Here is a 21,561-nt window from a genome sequence, read left to right on the forward strand (position 1 = left end):
GTCTAAATAATAAAATCAAGCAAAGCATTAACTGGGTTGTGACATGCAGGTATATCAGTGCTGGATCATAACTATGTACATTTCCTTTTTCTGACACCGATTAGACCTCCTATTCCCTCTGTGTGCCAAGAAAACTGATCAATTGGGCACATTTGATTCAAATATGCTGATTTTTTTTTAAAAAATCTTTGTTTATTGATCAAAAAATAGATTCACCAAATATTTGAGTTTCAAAAATTTGAAAAAGCCTCCAAAGCACCATTCAGTGTGTGCAGACACCTGTTCATTTGTCACTCGATTTACATCATTTAAATTGATACAACCAAACGTTAAACAAAGAACAATTATGAGATCAACACACGAGCAGGTTTATAAAAATATATAAAAATGACAAACAGAAAAATTAACCTCATATAAAACAACATCTCTATATGTAAATATTAACTGAAAGAACTAAGAAAGATAAAGCTATTTGTGACAAGCTATATACAGCATTTACCATTATCAGTGTGGACAGTTACGTGCCTATAGGTGGCATAAGAGAGCCAAGACATCGTCTTGCTAGACTTGTCTGAGAGGAGGTGTAAAAAATAGATTTAAAAACAAGATTTTAAAAACTGGATAAACTAAAAAAAAAAAAAAAAAGAAGATAATGAAACATTACACAGCATTTGAAAAAGTTGAGTTGAACCTTGAGTTTACAGTACTGGTAGTGTGTAGTAGATTTGGACATAGGAACCCTCTACCAAACTGGCAACACACAAATGTCAGTGTTTGGGAAGCAGCAAGGTTTTTTTGCAAAAAATCTTGTTCAACTCTTCGGTTTTTCTTGATATTAGAAGATATGCTTGTTTCTATGTCCGTCAAAGGCAGAAATGGGCAGACATCCAAAACCAAGGCGCCAGCTGAGTACGTTTCCAGTGTGATGAACAGTGAGTGTACACTTTAGAATCTGGATGGTCTGAAGTCAGACTGACAGAGTGTTTCCTCAGATCATGAAGGACTGAGTTTGTTTGTAGTGCTTGAGCTGCAGAGAGCAGAGAGACATACAATGAACCATTTCCTTTAATTCGCTAGGGACCAGTGTTATCAGCAACCTATCAAAAGCATTTAATGGCAACCCAATCATGGCAGCAAGCAAAACAAGACCTGACACGATAACAATCCCTTTGATCACTCACATTGCGGGTGGGAGGAGGTGGAGGAGGAGGGTTGTAAGACTTGATGCTGAAAGACAAAGGGTGGCAGTTCAGTCTGAGCTCATTACCGGTCAATAACACATTGCTAGAGGCGAAACAAGAGTCCGGCTGAAAAGTGAGACACTCACCTTTTTGTTTTCTTTTGCTCTGTTCAAAGACGAAAAGGAAAAGTCAGTGAAAACAGCAGAATTAATGTTTTCTATGATCACTCTCACACCTGATGTTGGACATGTTCCTCATTACATGCAGCCAGTAACTAACATGTTTACTCATACCTTTTTCTTTCATTGTCCTTGTTACTCAATTATTACAAGGCTTTCCATGCACAACATATGATCAGCTGACAAAATATGATGCATTCATCAAACTGCCCAACAAAAAAAAATGTTAAAATTAGCTCTACCCCCAACAACTACAACATGAAAGAGCTGCTTACACAGTAATTCATCAGTAACAGTAATTAATTCATTATTAATTAATAACAAAACAATAATTAACACGTGTAATTCCTCCACATAATGAGTACTTTTACGCTGCTTAACACAAACACTCTCTCCAGCCTGGTTAATGTTAATATTAAGTAAATATCTATAATCCTCAAAGACAGTTCTATCCAGCAGGTTAAAAAAATATTGAATTTCATACTGAAGGCGGCTGAAATCATAAAATACCTACTCATAAGTTTGTCTTATTTGGTCAATCTCGAGAAACAAACCAAAACTCTAATTCACTTAATGCTGAAGGAAATATTTTTGCATCAGTTGGATAAATTAGAGGAAGAGTTTTACGGGTGGGACAGAGTCTAAAAAAAGTTTTAAAGTTTAAAAGTTAATTACTCTGACTCAAATTTATTTATTAAAGTAGGCTAAACACATTGCATATGAAGGCAGTGATTACACGAAATAAACCAAACCATACATGCTGAACAGCAGTACAGTACTCACTCTTGCAGCAGCCTCGACGTCGGCAGACACACACACAGATGCAGCAGAAAAGGATGAGCGTCAGAAAACCTGCAGCACCTGCTATCAAAACTGTCATATTCAAAGGATCTAGGAGGAGGGGAAAGAGATTATTTCATCAGTCTCTAATCAGTGGAGCATGACACATAAACACCAACAAGTAGTTTTATCAAAACCACTTACATTCCATAACTTTCAGGTGTTGGGCCACACAACTCTTGGGTGCCCCCACACTGTTGGAGGACTCACAGCGGTACATGCCTGCATCTGTTTTGGACACACTCTTAAACTTCTGCTCCGGACAGAAGAATGAAAGGTGAGAGGGGAAGTGAAGATACATAGATAGATATACATTTGTCTGCATTTGTATATGTGAGTCCTTGTGTGTCTACCACTACATCAGTATTAAAGGCCAGTTTATACTTCTGTGGAGAATGAACACCATATTCTCCTGAGACCCGGCAATTCATTTTTGTTCTCTGTGGGGGACATGAGTCTGAGACCCCTAGGTCAAAATATCATTTATAGAATCTATCTCAATCGTACTGTCCTTTTAAGTGGACATCCTGGGCTTTCCTTTGATGCCTCAGTTGTGGGGTTGTGGCCAAAACAGCAAATGCACTGTCTTTTCAAAGTGGCGGGAAGTCCAACTTCCACATTTTATGGCAACAAGAGAGATAAGTCATTGATTTTTTTGCAGATATCATGTTTCTGTTGCTAAAAAACAAGATTTTTCTTTAATATCAAAGTCTTGACTTCAATTCAGTAAGTTTTTTTTAAAAGCACAATAATTTTTACCCGTTCAAAACACATTTTTGATTCAATGTCCTTTGTAGTGGACATCAGGGCTTACTAACCCCAATTGTTAATACATTAGGGAGCAGAGGGCTAAGTGAGGCAGAGAGGATTTTGCTAAGAATTGTGGAGGGAGATTGTGTAGAAAGGGAAATGAAAGCAGTTTTAGTGAGGCACAGTACACAATCATTTAAAAGCTTGATTTGGCAAACTACTTACCTTGTTGATTTGCAGATATCTGCTAAAAATTGATTAAATTTATGTCTCCTTTCTTTATCACTTTTCAGAATTCATAAGAATTGGAAGCCCTCTGGCTACTTCCAACAGAACATCGATGAGAGTTTATTTGAGTATTAATCTCAATAAAATCTTGGGCGTTCTAATACGTTTAAATTCTGAGCTTTGGCACCATGTTTAACTACCTCGGTTGGTAAGACTGAATAATTTTGTTAGATAAAAAAAAAAAAGAAAAAAGAAAAAAACCTGTTCTCTCCTTTGGCCCTGATTTGCTAGCTGGCATCTTTCATCTTTGCACACAGACTAACTTTCAAGTTGCGATAGTAAAGGTCTGACCAAAATGTGCTGATTTCCTCCTTCATTTAAAAGGATATCCATAAAAATAGCTCAAATTTCAAGTGTTCAAATATGTATTGTTCATGTAACTGTTTTTATCTACTTTAATGCTCATGAAATGAACATAATTTTTAAAGGATACAAAAATCCATACAAAAATGATTTCAGTATTATAACATTACATCATTACATTATGTATCAAGCAAGACCCGATGTCCACTACAAGGGACAGCTGAAAAAAATAAATAAACAATGTGTTTGGGAAAAAAAAAAAAAAAATTGCAAAAACAGCACCCTGAGCGAAAGGGGTGTTCCTTGTAAATGGTAGAGTGCCCAGGTCTTGGCCGGGGGCATGGCTGGAAAACCCTGAGTACAAGGCCACCCTCCTCTGTCATGGTTTTGCCTTTTATACACTTCCTCATCACAGGTCACGTGGCCCCAAAGCCCGCCACCCTCCTCTGTCGTGGTTTTGACAAAAATTATTTCAGTATCATAACAATACATCATTACATTATGTATCAAGCAAGACCCGATGTCCACTACAAGGGACAGCTCGTAAAAAATAATGTGTTTGAAAAAAAAATGGCAACATGATTTTTTCAACTACAATACTAAAATTATCATAAAAAATCAAAAAGGCAAAACCTTTTTTCGTCTAGGTCTCAGGAGGTTATTTGCACATCCTGCAGTTACAGAGCAACATTATCATTAGGGTTGTGTCTCTGGCCAAATGGTGAGTGTAAGTCCAGTAGTCACTCTTTTGTTTAGCTCTGATTTAGGTCACCACTCCTGGAGGAAATATCTCGCTCTTTAGCTGCTAAATACTCCAAAGTATTCAACAGCTATATGTGATCAGGTGTCTCCTGATCTGAGCAGGTAGTGCACAGTCATTTTTTAAAAACCCTTTTCTCTTCATTTTTCTGAAAACCAAAACAGTAAAGTTGTGGGTGGACAGCTGAAAGCAGAAAAGTACCAGCTCTCATAGAGAAATTAAGCTGTTTTTATCAGACTGTTCAAAATGAATGTGTAAAGTAACTGTTAGTGGAAGATCCATAAAGCATTAACTCGATCATTTTTAATGATGAGCAACAGAATTTCAGGATACATCCTGAATTAATTCATACATTAAATCATCAAGACTCATCTATTAGTTAATGTGTTACTTAAGCGTTTTGCACCCTTGTTATAGAGTGTGCCAGATTTTTAACCTTTTTCTGTGAAACATAAAGGTTTCAAGTCAAAATAATAAATGGCTTGACTATAAATAAACAATGAAACCTAAAATTTCCCATAAAAGTAGTTCAAAATTTAAGTAGATGAGAGCTACTACAGGCTCTCCCGGGCCTGCAAACCCACGAGCGAGGAGCCCGTTCACTGTGAATGCTATAGATGGGAGCTACTACAGGCTCTCCCGGGCCTGCAAACCTGCGAGCGAGGAGCCTGTTTGCTGTGAATGCTATAGATGAGAGCTACTACAGGCTCTCCCGGGCCTGCAAACCTGCGAGCGAGGAGCCTGTTTGCTGTGAATGCTATAGATGAGAGCTACTACAGGCTCTCCTGGGCCTGCAAACCCACGAGCGAGGAGCCCGTTCACTGTGAATGCTATAGATGAGAGCTACTACAGGCTCTCCCAAAGCCCGTCAATCCTACACAGAATTATAAACTGGCCTTTAGATATTTTAGTGCGTACTCACCAGTGTGCCCTTGTTTGTGTCAATGCTGTATGGAGTGTCTGCTGTGGCCGTCAGAGCTTTGTTGTCTTTGTACCAGCGGTAGGTGGCAGGAGGCATGCTCAGTTTGTCCTTACAGAGAAGTTCAAGGTCTGAGCCGACAAACACAGAGCTTGGCACCTCACAGGATGGGACATGAGGAGGCACTAAGAGGGCAGAGAGCACAGCTTAAGTACTTATGAATAAATAAGAATACAGCATTTATCATTTTATGAAAAGATATATCCCCTTTAAAACATTTCAACACTTAAAACGTTAATTTTGATGATGGACTTTGTTGTTTGGTGGATCCAATCTCTCTAGCTTCAGCAATACCCATGATCCAGTAACAATAATATTAGTATTTAATGGAAACAGATGTATGTCTATAGTGTTATTTTATATGTGGTGTGTAGTATTAGAATTAATTGAGAAAGAAAAATAATTAGCACTCTTGAACTGAATTGCCAACTTAGAGTAGGCGTGGGTTAGTACATTTATGCTTTATTTTAAACAAAAGAACAGACAGACAGACAGATAGATATAAAATACAAACTCTACTCAGTCTTTCCTCGAGAATGTTTTAAAATGTCAGACACCACCCATGCACCTATTATTTCCACTTGTCCTGCAGTGGCATGGTCACACTCAGCACACATTGCGTGAGAAGCAGAGTAGAGCCTGGACAGATCGCCTGGCTGGCACATACAATCCAGAATCTCCATTTGACTCAACCTGCACAGTCACCTTTTTGAAGGGAGATGACAGTGGCAGCAACTGAGCCAATTAAGTGAATGTCAGATATCATTCATGCCCTTCATATTTCATTCCTAAGTGTGACACTGAAATGTAGAAAATATAAAACCAATTACCTTTGAGAAAGCATGGTAAGCCAAGGTAACATGCTTTCTTTTGTTGTCAGTTGCTTAGCAACAGTGATCACACAAGTTAGGATCAATACGGAAACTGAATCATGACTGAGATCATTTCAAACTCAAAATGAAATTGTGTCAATCAGGAATCAGGCATGTAGTCATGGATGATCTGGTGCATGTCAGTATGCCACGGTATGTTATATATACTTTATGTTATATATTTATTTAGTAAACATTAAATAAATAAACCACTTGAACACAGAGTATGTTCTGGGCATGTGATAAAAACACATACACACTTATACAGTACTGTGTAAACATTCGAGGCACTTAAATGTTTATATTTAATCAATATTTTAATCTGTTTGCAATATCATCTGATCAGGTCCCAAATCCATTCTGCAGCAAGACAACAACCCCAAACATGCAACCAAGTGTCCCAACAAGAACTGGTGCTGCTTTAAAGACAAAAGGGGCGGGTACACCAAATACTGATTTGATTTAGGTTTTCCTGTTTTTTTTTTCTTGTATGAAGTTAACTAATAAGAAAAACTATTCATGACATTACTTTTCAAGGCATCCTCATTTTACTTTTAGTGCCTAAATCTTTTGCGCAGTGCTGTACATCCATATTTATATGTTGGCACAAACACATACCAAGCACATTGAGGGTTACAGTAGCCTCTCCCAGGGTAACATGGTCCTCGCTGGCAGTCACCTCACAGCGGTACTCCCCCGAGTCTTTCTGAGTAACAGAGTGTATCGTCAGCGTCGCTCCTTCTATCTTGGCCCGCCCCAAGTAAGATCCTAAGGTGGAAGGTAATGGAAAGATGACAGAGGGTGGACAAAGCTTAACCAAGACGTAAAAAGAGAGAATCAAAGGTAATAAAGATGAAAGAATGATGGCAAGAATGGATGACAGTAAAACATCAGCTTTTTGAAGTCAGGGCAGTTAGAGGAATGTATGCAGTAAAAGTCTGTCACTCACCAGTAAATTTGTTATTAAAGTACACAAATGTCACCCCCTTTCCTTTCTTCTTCCACTCGATTCGAGGGTTCTGATCTTTCTCTGTCCTAAACTCACAGGCGAGCACTGCATCTGAGAGGACGGGAAACAGGCCAATTTTTACTTTTACTTATTTATTCATCTTTTTATTTTTTAACTCTTTGCTAGTGTGTCCTAATTAAACCATTAGCAACCATTAATAAATATTATTAAGTGTAAATACTGGACATTAAATGACACTAGACAATTTTAAAGACAGATGCATGATGTTCAGAAAGGTGAAAACACAGTGGAGAAAAACAGTCTTACTTGTGTGCTCGTGGACCTCCACTTTGGGTTTACTGCTGCTCACAGTCACTGACAGACAGACAGGACCTGATTGGGATGAGAGATTAAACATTATAAACTGTAGACCAGTTTTGACACTCAGGCCACAAAGTACTACAGTCTTAAAGTCCATTTTTGTCACATTCTTGCTTAGAAAAAGAATCGCATCTCTCTGTATTTAACATGCTAAATATATCTGTACTTCAGAGTGAGGTACTGCCAGGGTGTTTTGGTCTCCAGTGCATTCAGAGACCAGTAGCACAATCAGACATGTAAACAGGATAAAGAAACTCATGCGACTGAGACACAGCCTACACATACCTAGTCATACATACATAGTCATGCGTTCACACAGATATGCACATCCTCACCATATAGAAAAAAAAGGAACAGTACAGGAATTTCAATTTCCCACAACAGAATGTGCATATCTGCCTACTTTTTGTATGGATGCAAACACACAAAGGTCAGTCTTGTCCTTACTCTGACGGTTCAAAACTGAAATTGGTCCTCACAAGAAGGCAAGGAAGACAAGCAAGCTATGCAAACCCACACACACACACACACACACACACACACACACACACACACACACACCGACAGAGACATATATTGTGTGTAGCTACACCCTGGTGGTGCCAGGAGCGGTGGTGTGTAGGAATGCAGGTGATGGATGACTGTCTGACAAGCTGCTTTATCCCCACCTGATAACCTCTTTTAGTGATCAGTCCCTTCAACAATCACACACACACACACACACACACACACACACACACACACACACACACACACACACACACACACACACACACACACACACACACACACAGGAAAACAAAATGCATTTAAAGTGACACTCCAAGCAAAAAAATAGTATCAAACACTCAATTGAAAGGTGGCTGGAAAAGTTAGTGTTTTCATTCTCAAGTAACAGAACCTGTAGTTAATTTGACTTAATGTTAGTTACAATAGATTTTACAGGTTAAAAGATTCAACAGCAGAAAAGTCTATCTAAAGTACGACTTTAAGCTACAAAGCTTTGAAGCTCAAACGAGTACAACAAAGTAGCTGTCCTTGATACCACACAGCACACAGATGGACAGAATTATTATGCTGCAGATTAGAGAAGTTTCTATTGATGTTATGCTGCTTTTATGTCATGAAAACTTATATCTGCCATGAATCCACTGCAAATAATATTCATTCAAGCTGTCCTCAGCTGTTGTTCCCTGTGAAAGCTATTGAGTATGCATTTATATCAGCATCCAGAACCACAGGGGTGAGTGATAATTAAAAAAGAAAACTGTAGTTGGAGAATCCCTTAAGGGGTTTTTATTTGAGAAATATTAAAGCATATTTCTTTGGTAGGATGGAGAGGGAGAGAAAAAGTTCAAGGAGAAAGACTTTCACTGTATGTGTGTGTGTGTATGCATGACACATGCAGTATGGAGCACACATGCATGAGAAGCTTGCTTTTCTTATTTATACAAAGCAGCTCTTTATGGCAGTAACCTTACACCTCTCAGCTGGCATGACACACATACACACACATACACACACACACACACACACACACACAGACATCAGTATTACACACTTATGAGGCTCTATGCCGATTGAACTCTTAACCCTAAGCCCTCTGCAGCGTATGCTGTACTCTGACCTTCAGTCTAACCCTAAACCTGATTCTGACTTAACACCGAACCAGAATCCTTGCAATCAACTGATCTTAACCCATGAAAACAGAAATCATATTTGAATATACAGGCAGTGAAATACACTGAAAACCAATAAAATAATGGTTCATGAACATACAGTATTGTGTTGTCCATATTGATTGTCATTGATGTTTTAAATGCACTTAACTTGAAATGCATTTATGGCATTTGGTTTTTATTGTAATTCATATAAAAATGCATGTCTTTCTGATTGATGGCAGTTAATGTTTTTGGCAATGCTCTTTTTTATATTGGAAATACCTTTTAGAGACAGGCTGTTGCAATTGAAACACCATCCAATACACTGGAAACTCATCAAAAAATATTCCAAACACATCTCTGTACTCGCTTTGTCCAAACAGAAGTTGAAGATTTCGATCTTTTCCTCTCATTTAGGTCCTCATGAGTAAATTCAAGAAAGATCAAAACACACACGTCAAAGATGCAATTATTGACATAGAGCATGTTGTCTGAAAAGCTCTTTAAAATTCCCACAGCAACTTCAGATGCATTTTTTCTAGATAACAAGTGGTCGTTTTCATCTCTGTCCAATTAACAGCAGGGTCAGTCAGGGGCTATCTTCAAACTGAAACAATGGCATCTCACTGGGCCACGTGATGTGTCCCATCAGCCTGTGGATCTCGGGTTCAAACAGCATCAGAGTGGGTTCAGTGTAAACATGACGCCCAACCACAACCACTCCCTGCACAATCTCAGCCCCTGGTGCAGTCTTTGGACACATCACACCTCCTCCTCTGCTTGTGGGGTTGTGCACAGCCTCAATCACACAAATTAATTATCAGCAAAACAAATCCCTTCATACTAAAAAAGATAAGAAGTTATCACAGTAAACGAGTTGTCGGTGACACCTTCCATTATTTACATAAAATGTAATTAATCTAATTAACGTCACATTTGAATAATTCGTTAATGCGGCCTTTCTGTGGGACTGTAAGGAAAATGTGATGGAGGAAGACTGAAGAGAGGGCAGACTGACTCCCCCCAACTCATAATTTTCGTGGAGTCCCATACAATAGTCTTAGATATAGGCTTTACGTTAGTTTTTTGTTTCTTCTGAGCACACCTTCAGAAACTTTCCTATTTTTCTCTGAAATTAACGTTACATTTAACATACATAAACATGAAATGTTTCAAGTAGAATTAAACATCTAAGACAACAGAATCAATTGGCAAAGTGGCAAGTAAAAAACAAACCACAGACCGTGGAAATACTGGCCACCAGAAGGTAAAAAGCTCCTTCTCAACATGTCTGCGCACATCCTAAATTGACCTAGACATGCGTGTTTCCCTGAAAACTTTTAGCGGTGTCTTTGTTATGACAACAAAGCCTATCACAAATTCTTTTCCGTTAATAATAATTTTTAATTACAAGTTTCTAAAATCAAAGAACAAGCTCACTGTGCAACAAAGCGATGAGAAGAGGCAACGCCAGCATCTTCGCTGTGGTCATCTTCAGTCTCGTCTCAGGGGTTCGGATCCGTCCTGCCAATTCTGCGTGTGTCCGCCGAGTCCAGATGAGATTCAGTTATTTTACTCCAAACTCTCTGCAGCTTCCTCAAGTTTCATCTGCAGCGTGCGAGCGCGCGTTCACGTATCCCGGACAGCTGACAATGAGCGCGCACAGGCGGGAGAGCTGCTGCTGTCTTGAGGTCCACTGTCCACTCAGCAGGCATAGCAAGAGGGGAAAACATTTTTACGTTTTTAATGACTGTGTTCTTTAATCGTACCCAGTGGTGGTTCTATATTGAATTACTCCATGGACTCCCACTCCAAGCGCCCCCCACCCCAAAAGAAGAAAAGACATTTAACACTAACAGCCATGTTTTAACAATATTTATATTATAACAATCTCCAACTCCAACATTGCCAAAACAGTTCAGAAATTAAAGTTATAAGAAATTAAATAAATATACTCTATATACATCAATTCATTCATCTTGCTTTTATAATATACACAGGGGGCTCACACTCTACCCACAATGCCCGCCGCCCGTCCCTTGTGTCGCGGTCTTGCTTTTATTATATACACAGGGGGCTCACACTCTACCCACAATGCCCGCCGCCCGTCCCTTGTGTTGCGGTCTTGCTTTTATAATATACACAGGGGGCTCACACTCTACCCACAATGCCCACTCAAAACTTTTTGCTAAATTCTGCTGAAATTCTTCTACTGTGTAAAAACTCCAGCAGTGTTCATCGCAAAGGCCTTCTTCTTTTACAAATATAGTCACATATTAATCTTAACTGCCTTGTTTGCTTTTATTCATGCATTTTTCTTAAATTGTTTTCTTAAAATCATTTAATCTTCCTTTGAACTGGAGGTGAAAAGATGAAACTCACCATGGTTATTGGGGTTGTGGATTGTCCACGTCACTAGTGATGAGTGTAATAGGAGGTGCAGAGATGAAACAGCTGCTGGCTGAGCTACTGTGTCCTTGGCTATTAGGTTTCTCACCACCAGCGCCCACACAACAGCACATTGTCGCTCTTTCTGGTTAATGTGCACACATGCTTGCATTTGTGACCATATGCACACACAAAGACCCACACAGGGGTCGTACACACAGACACGTGTGCATAAACACGCACGGAGAACAAGAGTGAAACACTAACTCACAAAATCTCAGCTGCAGCACCTGTTCACAATCAACAATCCCAGCTGCTCTGCTGTGAGCAAGACACACTGATGTCAAGTAACAGACACACACATACATCCATAACAACAAAGCTCAGTACCCACAAACATGTTTTACACAGACTCTCCCAGATACTGAATTCTGTGTGAAGAAAGGGGTGACTCCGAATGCATCGTGATCTCTAATGACAGCAATGTTCAAGTTTCATTTTAGTTTCATTTTAAACTTTACTGCACAAAATTCAACAAAATGCTGTAGCTGGTTCGTGACAACTAGCATTAAATCCCACCCATGTGTTCATTCTCTTGCCTGAATGCATTAACCCTGACCTAAAGCTAAACAGGATCTAATTTTAAATTCTGGTTTTAAAGCTTTAGGAGTTTTTATTTATAATTTTATATAGCGCTTTCCACAATCAAAATTGTCTCAAATTGTCTCAAACCTTTACAGAGACCCAGAGCTTGACCCCAGAGCCAGCACTTCAAGCAACAGTGGCAAGGAAAAACTCCCTTTTAACAGGAATAAACCTTGAGCCGACCCCAGCTCATATGGGGGACCCTCCTGCCGATGGCCGGGCTGGGTAAAAGGAGGAAGATAGAACAGCTGGGAATGAAGGATAGGAGGAGAAGAACATGCAGCATAATACAAGCAGGGCTGGCAATGGACAATGTTAGAGGGCCAGCATTTAGATTACAGATTAGTGAACAGTGGATAATGTGTGCTCAGCAGATTACAGTTATGATAGGAGACAGAGCACAGGAGCATAAAGCTGTCATAATTGGTAATTGCATAGAATATTAATCCAAAATGTGGGGCAAAGTGGAACATTAAATGTATAATAGTAGACAATAAACAGCAGCAGGTGGGTGGAGCCAGGACCACAAACAGAGAACATGCAGCTCCGGAGCCAGAGATACCCACAGAAAGGTACAGAGAAAGAGAGACCAGAGAGAAACAAGCACAGGGGTGTCACTGTGGTCCTTTACTGTAGGCCAATGGTATCACCAGTTCAACTTTTACTGGGACCTTTGTTGCATGTCCCTCTCTCTTTCTCTCACAGCAAAGGTGAAAAAAACCTAAAATAAATAGCGGCAGTGTTAGTGTAAATTAATGTTGGTGAGCAGCGGTGCTGTGGGTGAAGACATCTTTGATAAGTGAGCCCAGACAGACGTGCCACATTAGCAAATCAAGGCTCAAAACATCTTAGAAAATAACTTTTCAAAGGCATCACAGTATCAGAGGATCAGGATTTGGCCATAAATCACCAAAACTCGGAGACTGACCTGAACAAATATCCATTCTGATACAGTAAACCATAATTCCTGGGACACGTTACTACAGGAGGAAATGCTTGGTCTACTACATGCTAGACCAATTAATAATTATACTCATGGTCTAAGTATCACAGTGAACCTTTTTTATTTTTGCTGAGCAGATCCATTTCCTCCTGGCCATGAGAGACAGAATACAAAGTAATTTCACCACCCTTACCAGGAGGTTAAATGTTTTTATGGTACCAGTGAATAATGATCAGTTATTCTTTCATGCCTGTTCAACAGGTCAGAGTCCAGATGCGAGAGGAATGTTTTTGTGAGAATTACATGTCAGCTATTCCACTTATAGTTATCAGTTATTGTCTTTGGTCTCCAACAAACCTTCTTGACTACATTTAAATTCAACAATCAAGAAGCACCATCTACACTCACGCATCTATAATTATTTTACACGTCTTGCCTCTGAAACAGATGCACATGAAAACAGCCTCCTGATTAACTAATATATTTCTCTACTGAGATTTAAATTACTGTGTTCATTTGTCTGGAGGAATAGCGCTGTACCAGGTTTGATTGTCTGATGAGGCCTTAATAAGGTGAGCTTTCTTCCGCCTTAATTATGGCCTCGTTCTTGCCACAAGGAAACAAAAGAGAACAAAATATAGACAAGATTTTTATGACTTACTGAAAGAAACAAGAAATAAAAAGGGGCAGGACTTATGTTGTTCATAAAGATTAGGAGTACCATAAGCAAACCCTGATAAACAGCAGTTACAGAGAGAAGAAAGACATAAAGGCAAGTGGAAATAACTGATTGGTATGAGGCACATTTGACAGTAAATCACAATCTACTACTCTAAAAAAATATCATTCAAATTTTTTCACAGATCAAGATGAAGACGCTGGTATTGCTCTCACTAAGCCTTGCAGGTAAAAGATTTAATTTTTTACATTAGTGTGTTCTACAAAAAAAAAAAAAAAAAGATTTCTTCTTCTCTTGTAAATCAGGATTTACAATAGAAATGCTGTACACTAGTCATCAACACTCAATTTTCAAGCTATGCTTTCAACTGCTTTGCTAAAAACTAAAACTGTAAATTAAAGCAGAGCACCTGTTTGAAGTGACTGTTGAGCTTTCTTACTGGAAAGTCACTCAAAGGACTACAAAAAGAGAGGAAAAGACTACAAAGAGATGCAAACTGAGATGTGAAATTACCACAAAAAGACACAAAACAACTGCAAAGAGATGAAAGATTAAAGAGAAGGGATACAAATCACAGGCGTGTGTTGTGTCTCTTTCAGTCTGAGTGACTTGCCCCTGTAAAGCAGCAGTCAGGGGCCTTTTAAGTGTCCATTGGTCCATTGTCTCATCTGCCTGATTTTAAAATGAGCTTTTCTTATTTACTCTGTGTAGTGGCTCTGGCAGGGCCCGCATCTCCTCCTGGTGTGGCACAAAACACTGATTTGATTAAAGACGACCAGAGCCCCCTGCTGGGGGACTGGGTTCCTTTGCAGGGTCATGTGGAGTTGGAGGATCCTGCACCACAGGCCAGACTGGGCTCTAAGGAGCCGCAGGAAAAATTGCCTCCAGTGCCAGCGGACATGGAGCAGAGCCAGATTCAGAACGTGGTGGAACTGGAGGTTAAAGCTAGGCCGCATGTTAAGGTGGAGCAAGAGGGTGAAGTAAAGACAGAGGTGAAAATGGAGCCAGAGCTCAATGCAGAACCAGGGGTTAGGGTGGAGCAAGAGAGTATGGTGGAACTAGAGATTAAAGTAAGGCCAGATGTTAAGGCGGAGCCAAAGGTTAAACCAGAGCCACAAGTTAAGGTGGATCCAGAGCCAGAAGTACATCTGAATGCAGATGTTATGGCTGAACTAGAGGTTAACATGAAAGCTGAGATGGAGCCTGAGCTCAAAGCTGACCAAGACTTTAAGGTGGAATCTGAGGTTAAGGCAAAGCCAGAACCTGAAGAGGACCCCATGTTTAATGAGGTCCAAGAGAAGTTTCAGGTGCAGATGAACCTTGAGGCAGAGACTGAAACAGGTACAACAGAGTCTGAAGAGAAGCATATTGACATGGAGGGAAACTATGAAATGGTGGGTGAGCCGATCATGAAGTTGGAGCCGCAGGATGATGACAACGTGTTTGGAGAGGAAGCAAGCGACACAGAGCAGTCAGGAGTGGAAAAGTCTCTGAGGGCGGCATTTCAGAGTCCTGTTGCTGAAGAGGAGGAAGGGCTCATGAGGAAGAAGGACCATGTTTTAGATGAAGAACCAATCATGGAACTGGAGCCAGAGATGGAGAAAGAGCCATTCCAAAATGAAGAGGTCATACCAGATGGTCCTGCCATGGAAGAAGGGCCAGCTCAGATTGGTATGGAGGTAAATGGAGGTAAAAAAAAAACCCTGTGTCACATTTTTTTAATTCTTAAAACTACACTCACATGTTCTTATGTACTTTGAAGAAGTTGCTTTTTGTCCATGAAATGAATCCCTTCCTACCACAGTTCCAGAGTAAGAGATGGAGGTATGCTTTGTGATTACAGCGACCAAAAACTACCTCGGTGTTTGCATGTGTGTGTGTGAGGTTTTTTTTATGATACATGTTAACAGTGTGAGCCTATGCTTTCATGAACAGCACGATGGAAAGTGTAATTCTACCTCTTGGCCACAGGGCAGCGCTATTGTCCTGGTGTGGAATTCGAGGGTAAGTGCTACCAGTTCTTCAAAGGACCAATGAGGGCTGCAGATGCTGAGGTATTTACACGTTGTCTGCCATCTCAAAGATAGCACAATAAAGTATTTAAAAAGTTAGACACCTGTTGAACCACTCTGTTGAAGAGATGCCTGATTCCTCTGTCACTGTCTCACTATTTCTTTGCAGTTCTTCTGCCAGAGACAGTTCCCCCTCGGACACCTGGCCTCCATCACAAGCCAACACATCCACAGAAAGGTGATGAATATGATGCTGCAGCAAAACGGGGCGTATACACGCACCTGGATTGGAGGACTCCGATATTTGGAGGTGTGTATGTTCAGTCAAGGAGTGGGTCATATTTCTGCTGCTGCAAGTTCAAAACAAATACTTACCCTTCACTGATCGCACAGTGAGAGGGGTTCATGTCATGCTAGTATTTGTATCTGCAGAATAAATAAAATAAATGACTCCTCTGTCTGATTGCTCCTCTTTAATCTCCTGTTGCCTGTCAGACCGGTCTCTTCATCTGGTTGGATGGATCCCACTGGGGCTATGCTGATTGGCTGTCGGGGGAGCCCAATGACACAGCAGGTGTGGAGGACTGTCTGGAACTGCTGGCATTTGGTATGAGCAAGTTGGCCGTTTATCCTTCTGGGGGAGATCAGTTTAGTTAACTTTTGCCAACTTTCTATGCATGAGTCCTCATTTTGTCATGTATAAAGCTGCAAGGAACCCAAAATTCAAGAAATAAGAAGTATTTCATAATAAAATAATCAATCAAAATATGATTAAAAATAATAAAACATACTTTTTTCCTTTTGTGTTTTGGCCAGATTAATGATGATTATTGAACTGTTGCTAATAACTCTCTGATTGGTTTGCCTGTCTTTCAGGAAATGGAAAGTTCAATGACTTCACATGCTGGGAACCTCAGTCTTTTATCTGCTCCTACCCTTATCAGTGAATGTACTATGAGCACTTCTTTGTCTGAGGTGAAGCAGAGTTTGCTGCTTTTTCAGGGTGCTTCAGGGTCTCTATGCATGTTGCACATTATATTTAATGGTGATTTATTTGTTTTTAATAACAGGAAAATATACTGTAAATAAAGAAATATTTTATTCTTGAGTTTGTTGTGATTATAACTCCTGTATATTGTTTATTATTATTATTTTACTAGCCTCAGCCACCCTGCATTTCTTTGCATATTTGAAATATATGTGACAAATAAACCTTTGAATCTTGAATCTTGAAGTGTGTTTTTTTTTTGTTTTTGTTTTTCTAACAATGTACCTATGTTTTAATGACAACTAATTATCACATATATTGATAAATAGTTTAGTGTACTCAACTGTCTGTTTTGAGAAACCATTAAGTTCGTATTAAATGTGTGTAAGTACTTTAAGTCTTTTTGTATTGATGCTGTTCTTTTTCTAAAATGTACTTTGTATATTTCGAAAATACGTTTTCTGGCAAATTTTAGAATAAGTAAAAACAAAATGTTTAACCTAAAGTGTGTCTATATTTAGTACAAAAAAGTGTACTTAAACACACCTCATTACAACTTCATGGCGTCTCAAAATTAAGAATATATTATAAATTGCATTAATTATTAAGTGACAGTTAAATATATAGTTAATACACCAGGTACAAACATAGCATACCAAAAAATAGCTTAAAAATAGTTTAACAGTTACGGACATTGTAGCACACTTTGGACATACACGCGTAATAACACACCTGAATGTGTATATAAATTCAGTCTTTATATTCCCTCTCAGTTGAAGCTCCACTGTTGTCCTGCAGCATGGGGCCTTGTTGGGGTTTAGGTGATGAGGTGTGTTTATCAGGAAACAATCATACAACCATCAGTCTGACAGATGCATCTAAACCTCCAGCTCATCCAGGACCCATATACAACATCCTCAAATCACTAAACCCATGGAGTCCAGGCATTCCGGTTTATTTTACAGGATCAGGGAGCAGTCGCTCTGTCTGTTCCGATGCCAAAAAGCTGTCATGGTGGCAAAAGCTGTTCACACCCAGATTTTAGACTTCATGTTCACAGTTTGCAACATTGCTGGCTGGATACGTACTGTATGTTTGATTATGTTCTACTGCCTATGTGCCATCTGGACTCATTGAATATCAATCTTCACCCACCCTATTACAGGAGCTTAGCGCCCATTAACTAATGTATTCACACACTCATGCTGCACATGAGGCTACTGTGAAACCTTGCAGGGAATCACATGTTGCTGTGTGTGACTGTGACTCATTTTCCACTGGCCTATACAACCTCTTCCTGACCTTTGGACATGGAGGTGAGGATTATCAACTCTAAGGTGATGACTGGTAACTCTTTATCCTTCTATTTAACTGTTCCACATACACACACACACACACATACACACACATACACACACATACACACACATACACACACAAACTCATCAGTGAATGTGACTATTCAAATTATACAGGCCAACACAACCCGTTTTTTGAGAAATACAATCTTTGACACATGTGAGCTTAGCACATTTTCCATTGTTCCCCTACCAGGAAAACTGACTTTTGCTGGATTTAAGAGATCACAGTTGAATGAGCATCTCCCGTCTATTACTGGAGAGATATATCCAACAGCTTTGCTGAATACATTACAAAATCATATTTTTAGACCCAGTGCCTAACCCGATCTGGTTAGTCATCATCACCAGTCAGGTACATGCATCAAAACTGACAGATAATGCTGAAAAAACTGGAATGATTTTGGCAAAACTTGAGAGTTTGTGCAAAATGACTTTCATTAATAGTGATTAATGAATGAAAGAGAGTGGGGCCTCCCGGTGTCGAAATCCTGATGCTCTGGAAATCCCCTAATACCTTGACTGATTATTAGTGTTGCTGTTTAGATGAGAGTGACTCAGTGTTGATGCTTGCCATCTGTCAGTTCAAGTCATTTTCTAGGTTTGTGCAGCACAACCAGTTGTTTGCTGGCGTGTGTTTATGCACTGAGACTGCGAATCCTCCCACCTAAAACCCTACAGCCAGGCTTACAAGCACTTGGTAAAATAAATACCACTGTATCCATGCTCAGGCGTAAACTTTGCATCAGAGGCTAGACTCTGCCAGTGGTATAAAAACAGACTGTAAACAGTGTTTACACCATTGCCTTTTATAGTACAGATACATACCAGCACTAATCTGTGTGCTTCAATCATCTGTGTATGTGACAGAGCCATGTAAACAAATAACCGAATTAACTTGTTCGCAATGCACTAAGGAAATTTTTCAAATGTGTAAAGTAAGCTCTGCAAATTTTGACTTTATAATATTTTGGACCATTTGTGAATGTATTCTACTAACTTCTTTTAGATTTCTTTGGTTATTGCTGCCCGTGTTTTTGTTAACAATCAGCTTGCATTAATTCCTGAAATATTTGAAAATCAGTTCACAGACTCATAAAACTTACCTGAGCTGCAAAATCCATCACAATAAAGCTACACCACAAAGCTACACATTGTGGTAATGCAGCTAAAATGGCTGATTGATTCATAACAGTGATGTATTTTGATGCAGACTTGTCAACTGCAATGGACTGATTGTCATACTGCAGGTACATGCAAACCAATGACTGATTGAATTGGAAGCAAAAGTAGATTAAAGCTTATAGGACCAAATAGAATTTAGCCTATTTTCTACAAATAATGTACAGTATACTTTAAGTCACAGCTAATCATTCTGGAAGGCATGTTGCTGTGTTTTAGAAGTTCAACAGTGCTCATGGCACAAGTTGCACTTAAACTGCTTTGTAAGTATCAGTTCATGAAGTTATTGTGAATTTGTTTAGCAGTGTTTACAGTGGTATTATCATCTTGATGTACGGAGAACATAATGATGCAGCATCTTTTGCACTGTGTGGTCATTTGGTCATGTAAAACAGCCTAATTAGCTACTGCATTTTGATGGTTTGCATCCCTGCTGGTGATTCAATCTGTTACCTCTGTTCCTCTTCACCAATGCAGTGGGTTGGCATATGGTGTTTTTCTCTTGTCACACTGAGGGATTGTGTGAAAATTATCAGGGGGGGTCATTAATAACAATGTGTCATTAATAAAACACTCGAAGAACTTCAGACAGAAGTTTGCAACCTACCTGGTTCATCCAGTCTGGCTGATGACGTTTGCTGTGTCTCTCCGCTGTTGCTATCTGGTAAAAGAAAAACAAAGTGGAAAAAAATATTCACATGTAAATCAGGATACATGATTGAAGAAGTTCTACCTGGGTTGCACTGTTAATATTACTTTTGACATGTTGTGGGGAGGATGTTGCAGTCAAGAGAGAAAAAATTAATAACCCTGGGGAGGCTCTTGCCTATTTTTTTTTAATTTTTTTTTTTAAGTCTCCCTCACCACCCTAAACATTTTCACACAGTTCCAAAAATAGTTTTCCAGTTTTTCCTAAAGGTCACACAGCTTGTCACTGGATTTTAAACTTCTGCAACTCTGTGTTGTTGTATTTGTTGTTGTTTCTCAGCCATCTGAAAGTTTTATTCTGTGGTTGATTGACTAATACACTTCAGACCACGGTGTTTATGTACACAGCAGATACAAGGTGGAGGGGAGCAGAGAGATGGTGAGACATGCGGGATAATGTCACAGGGATAAAGAGGGGGAAGGATAAATGCTTGATGAAGGTATTAAAGGTGGAGGCATTAGCTCCAGGTCAAGCCTTGGTAAACAGTTTCCACCCTGTGCTGCCGATTGCATTAGAAATTAACACCATTTTCCTTGGAGCATGCCAGGTGGCAAACATCCATTTCACACATGCATGACAGACATCATACATATCTGCCCTATACCCTCCAAGGATAAACATAAATATGCAAATTTACTGGCACAGTGCACAAAGTGAATACATTTTGTTGTCAAATGTTTGCATGTCCCTTCCTGAAACTCCTGCTCAAAGCCAGATGTCTAGTTTGTTAAGGACGAAAGGAGGGAGTAAGAAGCTTAGCGCAGATAAGTGTAAATGAAGTGAAAAATCTTCCTGGTAAACAAAATGCTGGATATGATTTTATAGCCACAATAGAGCATGTTATATCCAGAATACACACACACACACACACTCTGACAAGAGTTGATGTTAGAGTGCTGGGAGGGGTCTGGATTGTGTATATCTCTCTGTCAGATGTTATAAATCTGTTTGTCTGCTTCTGTGTCTCAGATCTGGCTGCCAGAGACCACTGCCTCACTCAGGGGTGTGTCATAGACGATGCTGCCTCTATAAACACAAGAACACAGCAGAGGTGGACACACAACGAGAAAGGAAAGAAAAGAGGCCACTTATTCAGACAGGTAGGTCTCACTCATGCACTCATTCACAAGAGCAACATATTTAAAGACTTTGTTTTGTTTTTTTACTTTTTCAGTGAACAAGAAGAATAAGGGGGAAAAAAAAAAAAACTATCACTTTCAGGGATTTCAGATGACTGTAATTATATTTAAATTACATCAAGCAGCATCCTTTGCATGTTTGCATGGAAGTCCAGTTAAATGTGGCATGCGTCTGAGATATAGCGCAATTTAATGTATCCTCTGCATCCCTGTAAGTAGCTTGTTGACCTCTGTGGGTTTAACCAGCTGTGGGTTTCTGGGCTCCAGACCACAATCCAATGGCAGCCAAAGAGACCAGTGAACTAAATCTAGTCCATTTTGAATCTGTTCCAACTTTTACTGAATTTAAAATAGGTCACAAACACACAAGTCATT

The 21,561-nt window shown here is 39.5% G+C and overlaps 1 protein-coding gene across 1 annotated transcript; it reads right to left on the reverse strand.

Moving 5' to 3' along the window:
- Positions 1–206: 206 nt before the first annotated feature.
- jam2b (junctional adhesion molecule 2b) lies at positions 207–10,734 on the reverse strand. Its single transcript, XM_041057571.1, has 10 exons — positions 10,584–10,734; positions 7,429–7,494; positions 7,102–7,212; positions 6,771–6,920; positions 5,224–5,405; positions 2,345–2,453; positions 2,144–2,251; positions 1,328–1,346; positions 1,182–1,227; positions 207–1,027 (listed from the first exon to the last, which is right to left on the reverse strand). Exons 1-10 carry the CDS (start codon positions 10,633–10,635, stop codon positions 989–991), a joined length of 882 nt encoding a protein of 293 aa, XP_040913505.1. The 5' UTR covers positions 10,636–10,734; the 3' UTR covers positions 207–988.
- Between the last annotated feature and the right edge of the window lie 10,827 nt (positions 10,735–21,561).

This window comes from Toxotes jaculatrix, chromosome 15 (genome assembly GCF_017976425.1).
Source record: "Toxotes jaculatrix isolate fToxJac2 chromosome 15, fToxJac2.pri, whole genome shotgun sequence".
Taxonomy (NCBI): domain Eukaryota; kingdom Metazoa; phylum Chordata; class Actinopteri; family Toxotidae; genus Toxotes; species Toxotes jaculatrix.

Coding starts and splice junctions, on each gene's coding strand:
- jam2b (XM_041057571.1), bottom strand. CDS start 10,635: ATGACCACAGCGAAGATGCTGGCGTTGCCTCTTCTCATCGCTTTGTTG. Junction 7,213..7,428: donor GGAGGTCCACGAGCACACAA/GTAAGACTGTTT, acceptor CCGTCCTCTCAG/ATGCAGTGCTCGCCTGTGAG. Junction 6,921..7,101: donor CTTTAATAACAAATTTACTG/GTGAGTGACAGA, acceptor CTTCCACCTTAG/GATCTTACTTGGGGCGGGCC.